This window comes from Diaphorina citri, unplaced genomic scaffold (assembly GCF_000475195.1).
Source record: "Diaphorina citri unplaced genomic scaffold, Diaci psyllid genome assembly version 1.1 scaffold111, whole genome shotgun sequence".
Lineage (NCBI taxonomy): Eukaryota > Metazoa > Arthropoda > Insecta > Hemiptera > Psyllidae > Diaphorina > Diaphorina citri.
Genome location: NW_007377548.1, coordinates 200,165 through 219,442, shown reverse-complemented (window position 1 = coordinate 219,442; position 19,278 = coordinate 200,165). Strand labels below are relative to the sequence as shown.

The 19,278-nt window shown below is 37.3% G+C and overlaps 2 protein-coding genes across 2 annotated transcripts; both read left to right on the top strand.

Moving 5' to 3' along the window:
• The first annotated feature begins 5,373 nt into the window (after positions 1 to 5,373).
• On the top strand, positions 5,374 to 5,859 carry LOC113465468 (astakine-like). Its single transcript, XM_026820003.1, has one exon. The coding sequence runs from the start codon at positions 5,584 to 5,586 to the stop codon at positions 5,818 to 5,820; it is 237 nt and encodes a 78-aa protein (XP_026675804.1). The 5' UTR covers positions 5,374 to 5,583; the 3' UTR covers positions 5,821 to 5,859.
• Positions 5,825 to 6,573, top strand: LOC108254585 (astakine-like). The gene is made up of 2 exons (XM_017449697.2): positions 5,825 to 5,954; positions 6,297 to 6,573. The coding sequence occupies exons 1-2, from the start codon at positions 5,885 to 5,887 to the stop codon at positions 6,545 to 6,547; spliced, it is 321 nt and encodes a 106-aa protein (XP_017305186.1). The 5' UTR covers positions 5,825 to 5,884; the 3' UTR covers positions 6,548 to 6,573.
• Positions 6,574 to 19,278: the final 12,705 nt, after the last annotated feature.

Sequence of the window (19,278 nt, the reverse complement as noted above, 5' to 3'; positions counted from 1 at the left end):
ATTTATTTATTGACAATTCAATCTTTACCTAGTTACATAGGTAACCTATTATAGGTATGTGTGTGTCATAGGGCTTAGTTTCAAGAAAAATTTGTTTCGATGTCGATCACTAAAATTGTTTGAATTACAAAGAAAGTACAAAAGAAAAGATGAATTTCTAAAAGTTAAAACTATCTATGTAATTATTTTAAGTACCAACAAAATTCCCAGTTTGTCATACGAAATATCTCGCCTCCAAGAGACATTCCTCAGATCCTTACGAACTCAGACGTCACTTATGTGACCTTTAAAGTATACCTCGATTTTTGAAATTTTCCCCATTGTGATGATGATAGAAAGGAATTTGGCATCTTTAATTGTCCTATTACGAGTGTAAAATAAGGCGCGAGAAAATCACAGCTGTTGATACAGTAGAAACAACAGGTGATACAACACATTTTGATTTTAATGTGGCATTAATATAGGTGTCGTAAGTTGCCAAATTCCGACATCTATGCTGTATCTACATACCTTTACTGCCCCATATAAATTGTAGATAATCCATTCCGATACTGCCCATATAAACAGTGGATACTTATGCTGTATCTACATACCTTTACTGCCCCATATAAATTGTAGATAATCCATACCGATACTGCCCATATAAACAGTGGATACTGTATATATGCTGTATCTACATACCTTTACTGCCCCATATAAATTGTAGATAATCCATACCGATACTGCCCATATAAACAGTGGATACTGTATATTGTGCCTAATAAATGATATACTTTGCATATTCTGACTTGTGTATTTATTAGAATGCATAATTCCACTGCCAATGTGACCTTCCTCAACATTGCAACTTGTTGTCAATAGAGACAACTTCGCTGTCTACAGTGTTTATCTCCAAAATTTACTGTCATATCATTTAGGTATTTATCAATCATTTCATGACAAATTGATAGAATGATGGGAATTGTTAATATAAATGGAGCATTTTAGGCATAAAAAAGACCAAAAAATCTGGTGTGAACATCACACGACTTTCCTTATCCTATTGAATGATGCTTAGTTAGGTGTTGTTCTATTGTAACTTCATTTAGGTATTTATCAATCATTTCATGACAAATTGATAGAATGATGGGAATTGTTAATATAAATGGAGCATTTTAGGCATAAAAAAAGACCAAAAAATCTGGTGTGAACATCACACAACTTTCCTTATCCTATTGAATGATGCTTAGTTGGGTGTTGTTCTATTGTAACTTTTACAATATCTCTGATCGTTTAGTCAGTATCGTTGAAAATCGCCAAGTTCAGTCGACATCGATCGACGGCCGGTCGACTATGTGTGAACACAGTTTTAGAGACCTTTGGAGTCACGCGACTTAGGTCTCCTAGAGTGTGAGAGTTTGTATCATTTTCAGAGACTTGGATTTTCAGACGGCATCGCGCGATTCAATTCAAAGTCACCCTATTAAGCTTACATTGTGCGATAGGTCTTATTGAGTAAAACTTATCATTCTACTGGAAGACTGCTGTGTTAAAAAGGCTTTCAGCCCTCTGTTGGCAGAAAAAAAAACTAACGAGTAATTATCTTTCATAAGCTAGATATTCAACACATTTCCCCGAGATATTTTACTCCTTTGAATGTTGAAGGTGGTGAAAAATTCATTTAGCATACCCATCATTTACAATTGGCTTTGTTGACCTACATTTTCTTTTGCTTATGCTGGCTTTATTGACCTACAACCTCGATCTTAATCCCCGTCAATCAAGATGACCCATGCAAAATTGTATCTGCCCTTGAACCAGAAGTTTCAAGCAGATGACGCATCATTTGTACGGATTAGTATTGGAGGATTAAACTGTTCAATAGAATTTGGGATATAATCCTTTTCCAGTGTTGGATACAATTTGTATTGTTTGGCTGTCAATCATGACGGAATTACCGCTATAACTTTTTGACACCAGTTGAATAAGGAGTTTAGGGAGTTTTGAAGAGAAATTGCATCTTGTTCATTTTTTACTATGTGACCCATTTTTTTGTCAACCTGTCAGTTCTACATGATAGTGAGTGGCTGGCCTAACCTAGGGCTGACAAGGAATCGTCTAGAGAGGCTGATCTGATTTCGTTATTATAACGTAAAATGAGCTGAGGAAATCAAGACTCAATATTGTTTCAACATTTCGATCGACAGTTTTAATACTAGAGTGTCAATTAGTCAATTGACAATTTCCACAATTGCAAGATCCCATGTGCAAGAGGCATCACCTGTAAATTTCAATTTCACAGTTCGTGGAAATACCGTGCGATAAAGAAAAATACGCACGGACCTCCGTGCAACATGACGCAAAGTTGCCTTCTGCCAGTTGCTTCTATGATTGCAGGCCCGAACTTAGGCCAGCCACTCATTATTAGGTAAACCTGTCAGGTACACCTGATCAAGTCCGCTTGTCAGGTCTACCTGATAGTGTGTGGCTGACCCTAGATTTCAGGTCTTGGGGAATTGGAAACCGAATCATACAAAAAGTCTAGGGCGCTTCTAGTTTTTCTTTACTGTCGCTATCCTTTTGTTTTTAGACGACTATGTATGATCCCACACAATTTTTTAGGTAGTAGGTATTTTTAAATCTTTTTGAGCCCTTGTCAGGTCTACCTGATAGTGTGTGGCTGACCCTAGATTTCAGGTCTTGGGGAATTGGAAACCGAATCATACAAAAAGTCTAGGGCTCTTTTAGTTTTTCTTTACTGGCGCTATTCTTTTGTTTTTAGACGACTATGTATGATCCCACACAATTTTTTTAGGAAGTAGGTATTTTTAAATCTTTTTGAGCTTTGTATGGAGCATATGCTATCTCCACCTTGATCGAAGAAAATGCTAAATATATCAATAAAAAAGGGTTATTTTGCCTAGTTCCAATCCTGGTATGATCTGTAATTGTGTATAGTATAGTATTCTTGGTTATAATAGGAACTCATGTCTAGGTAATAATAATAAATTTAAAGTTGTGTGAGGCATCTCCTCGTTATAGTACCATTCAATCTACGTAGTAATCGTATATTTGTTCAGACCATCTTTTAATCAATTAGTTCTCTCGATAATTCCAGTGGAACCTTTTCATTTATTTTTGTTGCAATTTATCAGCACTTTGTTATCAGTTTGTAAAATAGAGTAGCTAATTATTTTTAACACATTTTTGAAAGTTTCATTATCACCTTTTCTTTTGAAATTCAATCATAACTTTGCGTAATTCTTTTTTGCCTCTTTGAAAGATATTTATTTTTTACACAATATACTTTTCCGTCCTTTAATATTTGTGATTTATTTATGTTGATTTAACTTGAAAAAAAATTCCCTGTCTTTACAACCAAATTATTAACTGTATCTATTATGTGCTGGAAAATTCTTATTAAACATTATTAGCTATAAGTATAAATGAGTTGGTCGCACTAAAACATTCAATATGACTAGTTATGAGTAGTCAATTTTTGAAATATTGACTTATGATATTGTTTTGAGTAAGACCACAAATAATTTTCTTCATACTTCTGACGCAAGAAAAACTATACCGGTGTGTTAAAATGGTAATTGACTTTCATAACTAAAAGCAATTGACCAAAGTCCGGCTAGAGGACACTAACTTTGATGAGTCATTCCAACCTTCACCTAGATGAACTCAATGTTTGACAGAAATTTAATTATGTTATAATAACGAATATTGTGTGATAGTATAGGACATTTTGATTAGTCATTTAACATTCTCATGAGTTAAATCTCAAAGATATTGTCCTCCATAGAATGTCCCTATCTTGAGATGTTTGAACGGTCAAATGCTTCTAATGTTACTTCCTATTCTTCGCTTAGTTGGGGTATATTGGTCAAATTGTTTTCAGACTGACCCCCTAGAGTCCTAGACAGAAGAAACGTCTGAAATCGTACTTGAAAAACCACAAGACAAATCAAAATGTGTGTCATGCGCAGAAACCAAAACTCGTCGAGCATCGTCACGATCCCCAAAAAAAATGCGTTGCGAAATCTGTCTAATGTGTTTTCTTGTAGTACCTACAACAGAAATATAACACACGACACAACTTTATTTATTTTTAACGAAAACTCGTTTAAAGAAATTAATTGATTTATTTGTTTATTTCAATAAGTAATTAGTTAAATTAAATTAATATAAATGCAAACAAAACAACTTTACATAATAATTATTATTTATACTATCGATCAATTAATAGAATCAAGAACAAACAAAATGTCAAATTAATTAAATACCGTAAATTTTCCGGGTTCAACAAATTAACTACTTTTCCAAAGAAAGTTCAAGAAAACAGTTGGGTAAATAGTAGTAGAGAGTGTTATGCAAACGTGCCCAGGGGACAAAGTGGATGGCAAAATAACTACCAATGCAACTTTTACTTCAGTAGGGCTAGAAAATTAGGAAGTAGTTAGGGTTCATATTTTTTGGAATGTAAATAACAAACTCCCATGTCTACAGTCTCATGTTAACTCTATGTTGGGCCATTTCATTTCTGGACGTTTTTCATCCGTCTGCGTTTGTGCGGAATCCCGAATGTCTCAATGAGACTGTTGACTTGGGAACGATGCTTGCCAAAAAAACATACTTAGATTTTCAGAACTTGTAATACATAAGCTCTTCTCTGGAGGGCTGGTTTTGTTGAGATGATGGAAAATCAAGATATATGGAAAAAAGATTGTCAGATTTTTTCAATAGTCATCAATCATTAAGCAGCGTCTACACTATGTCTATCGATATCGCCTAAAACAGCTCCACATCATAAGGTTTTTTCTTCACTTGACCTAACTCCTTTGATCTTACCTACTTTAGATGGGTTCTAGTCGATGTCGGTCGCCTTTTGTGTATATTCTAGTGTAGACGCACTTTTATAACTATGAAATTTCAAGTAGCTTCTTTATAAGAAATGTTGTGGATAGAACCTGGGCTGGGGAATTCCGATGTCTCGTAATAGGGATTTGGGCAGTATTATTAATATTTAATCTTCGCAAATATGAATCGTTGAGCCCTATTTCTGCATAGAACTCAGCAACTGTTCACTCTTTTTTCATTGTAAATCCTGGATCTCATTCGTTCATACCACTTTAGAAAGAGTTGCCGAGTATTACCTATAAAGTGTATGTAGAAATAAGGCTGGTATGCAGTGTATGCACATTGTACACTCATTAATCAAGAGAAATACGTTTGATTTTTGTACAAATTTTGTTTTAATACAAAAGAAATGTGTTGCTTCGAAAATGATCCTATAGTGTGTCCAGATCAATGTGACAGCAAAAAATAGGCATTTTTGCCAAACATGTCACATGTGCAATGGTAAAGAATCTCACAACGAACGGTATGTTCATTTGCTGTGAACAGGTGAACTGTTGGATAGATAGTGATTTATTCATAAAGAAACATGGAACAGTGTGTCCATAAACCAACCTCAGCGGGGAATGACATTTGTGACAAGCATTTATGCTTAACACAATTAAAATTCCTTTTTTTCTCTTCTTTTTTTCAGTGTGTCCGTAAAATCTTGATATTTCATCACCTCTGTTTGATTTGATAGGTATGCAAAATAGATTCGGCCTCCCCTACTGTCACCCAATGTTACACCAAGGTGACTCATGTCGTCCTGGTGATTCATCACATAACACCACGGTACGACGGTACTATTCAATAGATCCAGTCAACGCTAGTGACCCAGTGTCCGTCACTGTATGGAGCGACCTATGCCCGTGTGGTACTGGTCTAGTGTGCAGCCGGCCGAGTGGTACTTGTGAACCCACTGTTAGCAACCGCCACTGAGACGGGATGTGACCAGGATCTCCCTTCATCTGAAGATTCTGAACTCCCCAATATCTTGCCTGAGATGTATGTACCACCTTACGTAATCACACATCTTCCTATATTTCACCTCAGTAGCACCCACCTCGTTTTAGGTTAGTACAACTTAGTATGCAACTATGCACAGCCTTTTGTGTTCCTAGTTTCAATGGTGATGGGGTTTTTCGTAAAATGGGCAGTGTCTCCTTTGCCAAACATAGTTTACATTCTGGAGAAAAAATGCAACGGGGTTAGGAAATTATTCCTTCTGCGCCAAACAGGTTTTTCGAAAAACATTACCGTGTTTGAACAAGGAGGCGATCCAATCGAATTTTAGATACTCTAGGGAGATCATTTCTTGATGCTTTGAGGTGAAATATCAGAACGTGTGTGACCAGTAAGGTGAAATCGCGTACAAATCCACTTCCTAATCCTCTCCAATTCTGTCTGTTTCTCAGGTCAGCAAAGGTTCGCACTTCCTCGCTGTCTCGCATTGACTGGTGAAGGGGCCCCCTGTCGCCCCGGTAATGCCCCATTCAACACCACTCTGTATTATCTCAGTAGAGACTCTGTGGATTTCATCAATGTATGGCATGATCTGTGTCCGTGTAGCTTTGGTCTAGTGTGCAGCCGGGACAGTGGGGTGTGTGAACTACCCTCGTTCCATGTGAACAACCTCCTGGATGAAGACCAGTGGGAAGAAGATTGAAGCGTTCCGAAGCTTTTGAAGAGTGCAATGTAAGGATTTCCTGCAATCTGATTGGTTCCTTCATTTTGGGTTGATGACTCATTGCTGTCACATTGATCTGGATGAACTATAAACTGAAGCATGGGATTGTGCATACCTAGATTCTGCCACATACATCTCTATTCTATTCTAAAGGCAAGTGCTGCAATTGGTGCAGTAGATCTTTTACAGCCGATTGGTGTATTAATGTATGACTAAATGCACATGTACGTTGGGGCAGTGTAGCTTAAATCAAACATAGCTGAATTCTTGTGAAGCAGAACTATTGGACTTATTGACTATCACACGCACACAACTAAGTAAAGGGAAAAAAATAGGTAACTCAAGTCCATTAGTTCCACTTCCACACAAAAAATACATTTCAATATACCTACCATGTGTGTGGTTAAAAATGATGACTAGTTAACAGCAATTACAGAGACGAAAATATTCTTAATCTATTCAGAGAGGAATAAGGAAAACTAGGTAGTACATAATATCAAAAATCAATAAATTATTTAAAAGAGAACAAGTTTACAAATTAATATAAACAACAACAATAACAAATTTGAACTGTCAGTGTTTCAATTCGAAGCTGAGTTAGACATAGTTTATTCCTGACTTTTTTTTGTTTGTATGCCAAGGAGCCTGTCTGCATGACAGACAAACTCTTTACCTAGAATCCATATATTATCGGTAAACCTCTGAAAAAGAGCTATAATATTTCTAATATGACTCGGGAAAAGCTGTTGTTACTGTCTGTCTACTCCATTTTATTTGACTTAACCAAGGACGGATCACAGAATACTACTTACTGAATATTTGCAGCTAAATAACGGTGACTACAAACAAAATGTATACATTTACCTATCTAGCTGTAACAAAAACAATAGGTAGTAATTGAAAACAATGAACCTACAATTAATTATTATATTAAGAATCAATAACAAAACTTAAAGTTAAATGGTTTTAACGGTGAAATTGAATTTGACTCACCGTGTCACTTGCGCTTTCCTTACTGATATGCTGGAATGTTGCCATTCTTTATCTAACTTGTACACCGTACAAGTTAGATAACATTTTCAACTTTAAAGACTTTACGGTTTTATTTTATGTAGGTCTTTTAGTGGCCTTTGGATAGATTTAATGTAATATTCTATTATTTACACATAACCACAAAGTACCTACTGACTCTGTTTTAGTTTCTTACCAAGCTTATTCCACCATTACCGTCCTGCCTTTAGTTAGTAATTTATCAATCAGTATCATCATCAATTCTCCATTTTCCTTCCAGTAAGAAAATAACCGTTGTGACACAAGTGTGTTTGGTTGCATTTAAAATTAAATAACAGAAATAAATAGAAAATTAATAAAAACTCGTTTAGTTTAAGCTCTGAATAAAATTTCTCTATTTTTGCAAAGGTTTAGAAACGAGCTTCCACATCATCTCTCTTAGTCTCTTCTGTACTTCTGAGGGAAATGGCTACCTTCAAGCTCTAGCACGTAAAGCTACATCCACACTCAAAGCCTGTATTACCTATACAGCAAAGTTGCCTCAGTGTTCAGTGTAAGTGTAATGGTCATTTTCACCAATGAGTTAATGAGAGATGTCACTAATGGGAGAATTTTAAATCATCCAAAAAGAAGTTTTGAATTATCCAATCAGGAGTTTTAAAAAACTCCTCCTTTTTGGATAGTTAAAAACACCTTTTTGGATTATTAAAAACTCCTTTTTTGATGATTGAAAATTCTCCCATTAGTGAAATCTCTCATTAAGTCATTGGTGAAATCAACCATAAGTGTGCTTCCACAACGCGGACCATAGACCATTGATTTGGATTTTTCAAAACTTTTTACGCTAGAATCAATCTTTCATTTATATTCTTCACCCAAATGCACCTGCTCCATTGGATGGCTTTTACGTGTTGACGGCTACGGTTGGTGTCAGACAAATCTGTAGGGACGGACGATGAAGTTTGTGCTGTGATCATAACGCAGGATAGGAATTGAATATTTGTAACGAACTGGTTATCACGTCATCCTGAAATAGAGATTAGAGGACAAGAATTAGAGGCATGTTGGAAATTGGTCTTCAATTTTCCTTGTTCTTATCCTAATGCTAAAAGGACACGTCACGTCATATACTAAGGGAATGTTGGAAATTGGTCTTCAATTTTCCTTGTTCTTATCCTAATGCTAAAAGGACACGTCACGTCATATACTAAGGGATTTTTTTTTTTTTTTTGAGTGCTCCACCGCCATTTTTATTTCGTAGCAATGAAACAACTGCTTCATTAGACGCATATGGTCTGTGCTGTAGCATCCCGTAGCATGCCTCTCATCAGATGGGCGAGAAGAGTTGTAGGAAATGTATTGGTTTCGGACCGAATATTCTACCATCCTAGTTAACTAGGCTGGATGAGCAATATTAACGAAATTTTCGATTTTTAACAGTACCTAGAGAATGACTGCTTTTCAAACGGAGTCTGTGAGAGAGAGAAGGAAGTGGGTGCATTATTAGAAAGGAGAGTTTTACATTGTTAGGAGGGAGATGGGTTGCACGGTTAGAAAGGGGAAGGGTTGCATTGTTAGAAGGTGCACCATTGCAAGTCCCGGTCTAGGTTGCATGATAAGCGACAATAAAACTTAGCGGAGGAAAACTTCCTCTGAGTTCTGACTGGAATATTAAATATCCACCGAGACTAATAAATGAGAAATGCTATGGATATAGGGAACTAGAGCAGAAGCTAAGGCAGGTTGATGGAAATCGTGATAGAGAGTGAAAATGAGGAAAATATCTTGTGCCTTTTGCTTCATCGTTAGTAGAGCTGAAGCCCAGTTGTAGTACAATAAATCTGCTCTAAACCTGCCTCGGTGGTGTAGTGGTCAAGGCGCTCGCCTGGTAAACAGGAGGGCGTGGGTTCAATCCCAGCCGAGGTATGGAATTTTATCCTCAATATAATTTGAGAATTTGACCACAATATTAGTAGTAGCCTACTGCTGTAGTAAAGGGACTTTTCAGTCACATGTGGTCATGTGTAACCTGCCGCTAACAAACAAGTCCAAGACACATTGTGAACTAGAAAATGGAATTATAAACGAGCGAGAAAATGTTTTCTTTTAATTTTCCAACCCCAAACTTTCCTTTTCTTAATCTCATATGAAAGAAAAATCTTCTCTGCTCTCACAATACACCCGATATTAAGTTGTGTCTGGCAGATTGCCAAGGGAAATAGAAAAACCTCTGACAGTGTAGTATACTCATACGTCCCTAGTCCCTACCCCTACCAGCACGTGTATAAGAACTTTATTTGTGTATGCAATGTGTTAATTAATTATTTTTATCCATTTTATATCTATAGGGTACGTAATTAATGACATTATTTAAGTATTTTAAGTAGATACCTACATACCTATGTAGATAGGTACTTGGATTACATATATTTAATCATGTATCAGCACCTACACCTACGTGAGATTTTAGGTATAAACCCACACGATCTAATGTAAAACACGTTCTACCAGATAGATAGGTAGGTAGGTAGGGACACTATCATTTGCTATTGTCAATAATAATTGTACTTATTGTTTCCAGTGTATTTTTCCTAATTTAGCATAACTTATGGGAAACAATTGTTTGTAGATCTTGCATTGTGCTAGCTAATTTCACTAGACAAGTAGGTAGATACCTAACATGTATTTCGTTATTTTCGTTTAATTTTGGTGCTATCTGTTTCTTTTACCTAATTTCCCAGCTTTGCTCTATTTCTACCCGCATCTATCTTTCTATCCTATTCCTCACATTCTCTTCATATCTCCTTTCTTTCATCTTCTTCATTTTCTCCCTCTCTTAAAACTCCTTTATCTTTTCATCTCTTTTAGCTTTTCATTCTTTTGTTATTTTTGTATCCCTTATTTCTAACTTCCAAGATGAGAGGCAGGGCCGTTGAATGACGGGTTCCAGACTTCCAAAGGGATTTTCCAATGAGGCATAAAGGAAAGAACTACAAGGGGTGCGTGCCTGCTTCCAGGGTGCAAATACTGTATTACCCGAAAAAGGGGGGTTTCCGTGACTTTTGTAGATTTGTAGTGTAGAAAGAAGTTGCGCACCCTTGTAGAGATTTACAAGTGTTGAGAACAATTTTTTTTTTCTCTCTATTATTTATATTTATTTTTCTCTATAAGTTAGAGGTACTAGTTATGCAAATATTACAAACAAGATAATAATTCCATGTATCTGTAATTAGGTTCACCTACATAATCATGTAAGTACTTGCCTACTTATATAGGTAATAACACTTTCTTTCCTAAGGATTAGGAAAGGATTGGCGCGTGTAAGTTTTTCTCCTTCCCCATGAAGCCATTCAATTTATGTTTGTGTCATGTTTGTTATTGGAACATGCATGAATCACATATTGCATGTTTGTCATGACCAGAGAAGTTCAGAATATGGCACTTATTTTTCCAAAATATGACACTAAAAAACGTGGCAAATTTTTCGAAGACTTTTGACGTAGGAATCGACCTTTCATGCTAAATGTTCTCCCAATGCATAACCACTATTTCTGTACGGTTTTTAGTACCTTTTTTTGCATGTTTTTTGTCTTTGTTCTTAAATTTTTATATTCCATAAAAATGCTTAAAATATGGCAAAATAAGAAAAAATGTACATATGGAAAAATAAGGCTTTTTCTGGCATTTTTCCAAATTTTTCTAAAATATGGGAAAAAAGTATGGCGCCATTTTAATATGGCATTTGACCTTCTCTGGTCATGACAGATAAAGTACAGCTTTATTTTCAATACAATCCACAGGTGACAGCAGTAAATTATGTCACCTGATAAAGCTTTCGGAAATCCCCGTGAAATGTCCCTGGCCGGGAGAGGCTTTACTGTTTTATGGTCGAGGCTGTTCTCGTTTTGCGTAGGAGAGGACATAAGGTAAACCGTAAATTCTGCAACATAGTAGTGGACATAAGGTAAACCGTAAATTCTGCAACATAGTAGTGGGCACAAGGTAAACCGTAAATTCTGCAATAACACACAAAAAGGTGGACATTCACTAAATAGAAAAGTAAATTCAGCAACACAAAACAGGACAGAATTTATCCTGAACGGATAATGTTCGTTCTCGGAACGGCTGGCTTTCTCCTATTCTGTCTTCCGTCTCGCTTCCATTTCGGTACGATGAGACCTTAGCAGTTACAGTTCCCTCTATCAGACCTCTTAAAAAAAAGTGGACAGAATAGGCAATAAATTCAGCGATAACACGCAAAATTGTAAAAGATAACCAATAAATTCATAGAATTCCTTAGGTTGAAAACTAATAGATCATTTCAATAGTCATTATCATTATTATCATTCGTCATTATTATCATTAGTCTTTCTACAAAATCTTTTCTTTTTCGAATGAGGAGTTCCTTAGTAAAATTCCTTATCCTATGGTAAGGAAACTAATGTATTCCTAGCCCCCTTCATTTCACTACTCAGCTCTATGCTCTGAGCCCTAGCGGTAATACTGGAGGATTGGTAAGGACAGACGGGAACTACATAAACACAATCACACATTCGCTGTACTTTGTACCAGCGATCACTCTAAAGCTGATTGAGAGGCCGACGACAAACGCCGACCCCATCTGAACAGGGGAAAAGGCGAAGAAGAAGAAGAAGAAGTAAATTGCCTAGGCCTAGACAATAGCATGACCTATAGAAAGCGTAGAAGAGACAGGAAAGATAAGGCGAAAGAGGGGAGAGAAGAAAGAAGAAAAAGAGGAAGGGAAAGCAGAAGAAAGGGAGAGAAAGAAGAAGAAAGGGATAGAATTAAAGAAGTAAAAAATAGAAAGGCAATGCCGAGGAGAAAATGTTTCCCTGTGAGTTTCCTTCATGAATAAAAATCACATTAAGTCGCTTTGTGTATCCAAATAAATACATATGTATTAGACAGAGGGAAAAAGTTTTATAGCGAAAAGTTAGAGGTTTTATAGCGTAACGTTTTACAGCAGGATTTGGGGGACCCATTATACAGCTTAGAGACTTCTAAAAAGTTCTCATTTAGTGGACATCAGTGGACTTGGCTATACCTACGTATTCAAATAATCGTAGCTGAAGATAATATTTTTTAAGAGAGATAAAGGGAAGGTAATATGCAAGTAAGGGCTAGCTTTTTAAGTGCATTAAGTACGTAATTGCCCACTAATTTATAAGCATATTTCCCATAAGTACGTAATAATGACCAAGGATTTTAAGCTTGGAAAAAAAAATGGATCTATGTGAGCATAATAACCCTGAAAGAGGCTTACCCTGTGGGCAATACTTGGTAGGTAGACTAGGTATAACGTAAAGCCAGAGATATACTTACTACCGTGAGGGAAGAACTTGGCATAAATATCTTTGAAGGCATCTTCATGTACCACGCCTTCCGGGCATTCCTGAAATCGAAAGAACATGATGGTCATTAGCACATCAGCTGAAAGAATATTGTCTGTTATTTTATTATTATTATTTATGGTAGAGAGAGCTGTTAGCTGTATCAAGGAGATCTTCTCGAAATCGAAGAGAGAAGGAAGACAGGATAGGAGAAAGCCAGCCGTTCCGAGATCTGTTTAGCATAAAGTTCGCCCCGGGAGGAAATCGAACAGCATCTAGGAATTTGGAATACCTACTATTTATTGAATACTTTTCGTTAGATAAACGAGTAGAAACTATATAGAAACATACGAAATATAATACCCCTCTACCAAGAATACCAATTGATCAGCAAGCCAGCCGTTCCGAGATCAACCCTTATCTGTTTAGCATAAAGTTTGCCCCGGGCGGAAATCGCACAGCATCCAGGAATCTAGTAATTTGGAACACTATTTATTGAATACTTCTCGTCAGATTAACGAGTAGAAACTAGAAACATACGAAATATAATACCCCTCTCCCATTGATACCGGTATTACCGGTACATCAGAAGTGTACCACTTGTTGAAATATTGGCACTCGAGAGGAGAGCAAGTTTTTGCAGGGAAAGCAAAAAGTGGCGAGAGATAGCTATAAGAGAAGCCATTAAAAACAGAAGGAGACGAAGAAGTCATTTAAATTAGAAGAGGATTACGAAGAAAAAGAGGAAGAAAAAAAAGAGAAGCCATTAAAAACAGAAGGAGACGAAGAAGTCATTTAAATTAGAAGAGGATTACGAAGAAAAAGAGGAAGAAGAAAAAAAGAGGAAAACGAATTAGAAGAAGAAGAAGAAAGAGGAACGAAGAAGAAGAAGAAGAAGAAGAAGAAGAAGAAGAAGAAGAAGAAGAAGAAGAAAAATAATTATAAGAAGAAGGAGAGGAAGACGAAATTAAAAAGAAGAATGAAAACAGAGAGAATAGGGTTACTTCTACTCCAATTCAGACAACCACATTCCCTTCAGAAGTGCTTAAGCTTAAAGTCTGTGCTTTAAGCAACAACAAAGCACAAAGATAGATACCCTAAATATAGGTAATTCTCGTTTTAATTTAAATTGCGAGGAACATCTGAGACTTGGATATACATAGAGGTAGACGAAGACAGGACGAGGGAGAGAGAGAGAGAGAGAAACTAGAAAGTAAAGGGAGATAGAGTCAGAGGAGGACAAGAGAGAAGGGAAAAGGAGAGGACGAGAGAGAGAAAGAAAAGGGAAAGTCAGAGGAGGGCGAGAGGGAAAGGAAAGGGAGAGAGAAAGAGGAAGAAATTAAAGGGGTAGGGAGAGAGAAAGGAAAAGGAGAAGACGAGAGGAGAAAGAGAGAGAGAAGGAAAGAGCGGGAGAAAGGAAAGGGAGAGTTAACAGATAAAAATTGATAAAAACATTTAAGGGAGGAAAAAAAAACAGTGGCAAAGTTTAACTGAAAGTTTTATGGGTGTTTTTCCTCTTCGGAAAAACAAATACATTAAAGTCTCCTGAAGGGGAAGGCGGGGGAGGAGAAGGGAAGGCGGGGGAGGAGAAGGGAAGGAGGGGGAGGAGAAGGGATTAACAGGAGGAGAAGGGGAAAATAAAAGGTCCTTACTAACATGTATGTGTGGGAGGGGATTTTGTTACTAGTATATTATGTAGAAAGCTATAAAATGTAGCTATGTTTCTCATTGTTTGTCCAGAAGTTCCAGAAAAGGGGAAAAGAGTGGCTACTTGGCTAGACAATGTTTATAACAAAGTAGGTAGTTTACAAGTTAGATAACTAGTTTTTCAATGAACATAGACCTGGCTGACACTTAAGAGCTCCTATGGAACTATATTTTTTGGTGCTACGGTGAAGAAGAAGAAGAGAAGAAGAAAAAAAACTACCTACCTACCTATCCCGTAAACGTAAAGAAAAGTTATTGCTGCGACGCGCGACGCAAAAAAAAAGTTCAAGGCGCCTCGATTATTTTGTTTTTCCCCGAAAATAAAATATTGTAATCTCAATTTTTTTTTTTTTTTTTTTATCCCCCAAAATAATAATGATAAACTTTACGATGATAAATGGGAAAAGAAAGATCTACTTTGTTTTTGTTCCCGATAACAAATGCCTGTGCTGGTTGTCAACGAAAACAAACTGTACTTTGTACTATCTACGGCTTCCTCTCTCCACTAATTTCCACTCGTGCCTATTTCTCTCCACTTCCCTTCCTGTGTCCTACCCACTCCTATTCTAGGCTAGGTTCCATCCCACCCCCAATTCCTTTCCTGCTCCTTTGCTTTCCTTTCACCCCCTTTTCTGTGCCCTACTCACTTCTCTTCCATTCTAGATTCCATCCCAACCTCATTTCTCTCCCTCTTCTTTCCTCACCCACTTGTTTCTTTGACTCGTTTCGCATCTCCTCTTCATTCCTCATACCATACCTCCCTTCTGTCTTTTCTCTTTCACTCCATTTTCGTTCTCTCTCCCCCCTCCCTCTCCCTCCTTTCCTCTCCCTCCCTCTATCTCCCTCTCTCTCCCCTTTTTTCTGTCTCTCCCTTCTACTTCTTCCTCCAGTCTTGTGGAATTGAATTTTTCAAATCCTGTGCTAAAACCGACATCAAGTACATTATAATTACGTTATGCGAGGAGTGATAATACAGGGTGATTGAGAAAAATATAACGAGCAATTCTTTTTGCCTCTGAGATTTCTGTTTTTTTTTTTTTATCTTTGATAGAGGGAACTGAACTCTACTTACTTAGATCTTATCGTTCCGAAATCGAAGAGAGAAGGAAGACAAGATAGAAGATAGGAGGAAGCTAGCCTTTCTGAGAACGAACATTATCTGTTCAGGATAAAGTCCGCCACAGGTGGGAATCGATCCCCCGATCTAGCGCTTACAAGGCAAGCGCGCTACCTTCCCAGCTCACTAGGCTGGTCGAAGAGAGAAGAGGGCCAGGATGGGAGAAAGCCAGTCGTTCCGAGAACGAACCTTCTCTGTTTAGGATTAATTTCGCCCCTACTTGCAATTCTCACACGACTCTCGTATTTCTTTGTCACCCTGTATGTATGTGTACTTTACGTTTGTTTGCACACTGTATCTGTGTTAGGTACTTGAGTTTGTTTTTCAGTTAAGTAGGTACCTATCTCACAAAATAGAATATAGCTGCTTTCAGCATTAGGGAAGGAAATTCGGGTAGTAGGGCTACCTACCTACCTTGTGACATCAGATTATTCCTGCTGAGATATTCGATGTAATCTATTACAGTACGAAATCTAGCGCCAAAATGCTTTACCTATCGGATTCTTGGACCCCCTTGCTCAAATCCTGGATACGGGCGAGCCTGCTTACGTATATGGAGATATATTGGTACAATAGGTATCTACTTTAGAAGAGGAGAGAGTTTCTGCGAATATTATTTTGTGCCACCATTTCTCATTTCGTTCCGCCTACTTTCACAGAAAAGCCAACATTTTCCTTGTTATGTGAGTTTCCCCGAAAGAAAACTAACGGCAAAATTTATGGCTCCACTCTTCCTGAGTTTGTTTCGATATTTTATGTTTTTTCGGTTACTTTTTGACTTTCCAGAGGGCGGAAAAAATTCCAAGGTCGAAAAACAAGTTTACGAGATTGCCAAGGTAGTTCGAGTCGATAAAATCCAAAATGTCGAAATTTCAACCCTCCTTGAGAGCATTTCAGTTATATGTAAAATTGTAATTTACATCGTCATTGAAATGTCTACGTACTTACGGTGGTGTAGACCTGCCTCGGTGGTATCAGTAGGTGTAGGTGACAATAGTAAGTTAGTACCTAATAAAGCTGATTTACCCGTAGGCAATTGAGTATTCAACATACGAGTAAGGTACAAGAAAGTAGGTAAGAAATAGCACCTCTCACTAAACCCGTAGGAAAAAGTTCACAGGAAAAAAAGAGTATGCAACTTCGTTTTATTTATTTGTGAATTGCCTAGGCCTGTCTGGCTGAGGGACTATAAACAGAGAGTAGATCATCGACTACTTAGGGGACTATAAACAGGGAGATGACTAGCCCAAATTTCCTCACGCTATATCAATAGCGAAGGTTGAGTGCGAACATAAGTACTTACTACATTACTAAGTAATCTAAGAACTGTCTAACTAGGTGTGCTTGGAGTAAGTGGGAATTATAGCTTAGGTGTATAGATACCTAGGTAAATACCTACTAAGTAAGAACTAAGTAGGCATAAAGATGTGGAAGCTTTTTGAATTGCTACTCATGTATGTATTTGTACATGAGGGTAATCTTATTAGGTAGGCTGTCTAGGCTAGGCAACTAGGCAATATGTTTACCTACATAAGTAATCATTATGTAGGCGCATACATATGTTATGTTTTCTCAACCAGGTTTTTGGCCCGAAAATGAAGGGGATTTGAAAATTTCTTGTTTATCCAGGTTTCTCGTTTATCCAGGTTCGACTGTAATAGTAATGGCCTCACGAAGCTACCTCCGTGGCCGAGTATGGTACCACTACCACACCAAGATTGCACACCGGATACTTCGGTTCGATAGACACAGTGCAACTACCGTGTATTCACATCAAAATCTCGTTCGCGAATATAAAAGAAAGCTTTCGGCAAACCTAAGAAAGGCGCTAACGAATGCAATAATGAGGACAGACCAGAAATATGCGGAAAATAATGAAGAGAAAGGGTAAGTGAGGAAAGAAGAAATGGAGAAAGAAGAAGGAGGAGGAAGAAGCGGATAAAAAGAACGTAAGAAAAAAGTGCAAATTAATGAGAACTGCAATATGAAACATGCCATTATGGAAATAAACATAACATAAATAATAATAAATGGGGAGATTTAAAAATACGCGCGATTTGTTTCAGTTGTTATTCCTGACGAAAAAATAAAAATTAATAACGGCAATAAGGTGCTTTATTATGATTAGCATCTTTACAAATTTAATTTTCTTTTCAAAGATGTTTGATAGAGGAAACTGTAACTGCTAATGTCTTTTCGTCAGTAATAAGGTGTAATAAGAACAGAATAGAGCTTTCTAAAACTTCTTGTACAAGACACCATAGTACCATGTAGAGTAAGTAGATAGCTGACTTCTTAGGGGCTCTTAGTCCTCTAATACTTAAACCTCACCAGATTACCTCTCGCCTCGAGTATTCCATTGATAGAGGAAACTGTAACTGCTAATGTCTTTTCGTCAGTAATAAGGTGTAATAAGAACAGAATAGAGCTTTCTAAAACTTCTTGTACCATAGACGATGATTGTACCTACAGATATAGCTGGATTCCTATTATAATAGGGGCTCTTGGTCCTCTAATATATGTAAAGGTCACCAGATTACCTCTCGCCTCGAGTATTCCAGGCAGGGTAAATTACATACATCATTATTTCACCCTCTTTTCCATTCTCCTTTATAATATGCAAAGTGCATATTATAATAGAGCGACAAAAGCCTCAGAAATAGGAATAGCGACAAAGCCTCAGCCATAGCGAGTACACATAGAACAGCATCAGTTATAATGAAGTGTCCCGGTAAAAAGGAAAAATACGGGACTAATAGACAAGGAGGTAATACTCAACACGAAAGAAAACAGTGAGAAAATAAAAGGGATAAAAAAATATAAATAAAAATGCGAGTGAGAGGGAATGGGGGAATGAATGAGAAAACGGGGAGGGGAAAAAGGGAGAGAATAAGGGACTGAGTGAGGGGAATAAGAGAGGGAGGAAGGGAGAAAAAGAGAGAGAGAAAGGGAGACTGAGAGAGGGACAAAGGGAGAGTAAGAGAGGGAGAAAGAGAGAGCCCGGGACAGATCGATGCAAATGTGACGTCATTCTTGTATTTCCCAGGATTTCCACCTCCTCTCTCTGTCTCTCTCTCTCGCTCTCTTTTGTATCTTCAAAAAAATATATTATGTACTTAAAACCACGTCTACTATGATAGAAAGGAAGAGGTTGTGTATCCTTATTTTCCTTTAGATATAGCAGGATGATGGCCTATTGTTGAAGTATGTTTAGTGGTTCGTTTATTGTATACCAAGGTACGATTATTGTATGCCAACAATAAATGGCTGACAGAAATACGTAATTGTCCTCCGATAATTTATCACCAGGAGAGCCCTATTGCTCCACCTTGCATATGCTCCAAACACTCTGCCATTCATCCAAATTATTTATTTAGACTTTTTTTAAGAGGTTTGATAGAGGGAATTGTAATCTTATCGTCCCGAAAGCGAAGAGAGAAGGGAGACAAGATAGGAGAAAGCCAGCCCTTCCGAAAACGAGCTTTATCTATATTTAGGATAAAATCCACCCCAGGCGAATAGAC

What these genes read in the sequence shown, in the direction of transcription:
- LOC113465468 (XM_026820003.1), top strand. Translation starts at nt 5,584, where the DNA reads ATGCAAAATAGATTCGGCCTCCCCTACTGTCACCCAATGTTACACCAA.
- LOC108254585 (XM_017449697.2), top strand. Translation starts at nt 5,885, where the DNA reads ATGTATGTACCACCTTACGTAATCACACATCTTCCTATATTTCACCTC. An exon ending in TAGCACCCACCTCGTTTTAG is followed by an intron (nt 5,955 to 6,296) that starts GTTAGTACAACT and finishes TCTGTTTCTCAG; the next exon opens with GTCAGCAAAGGTTCGCACTT.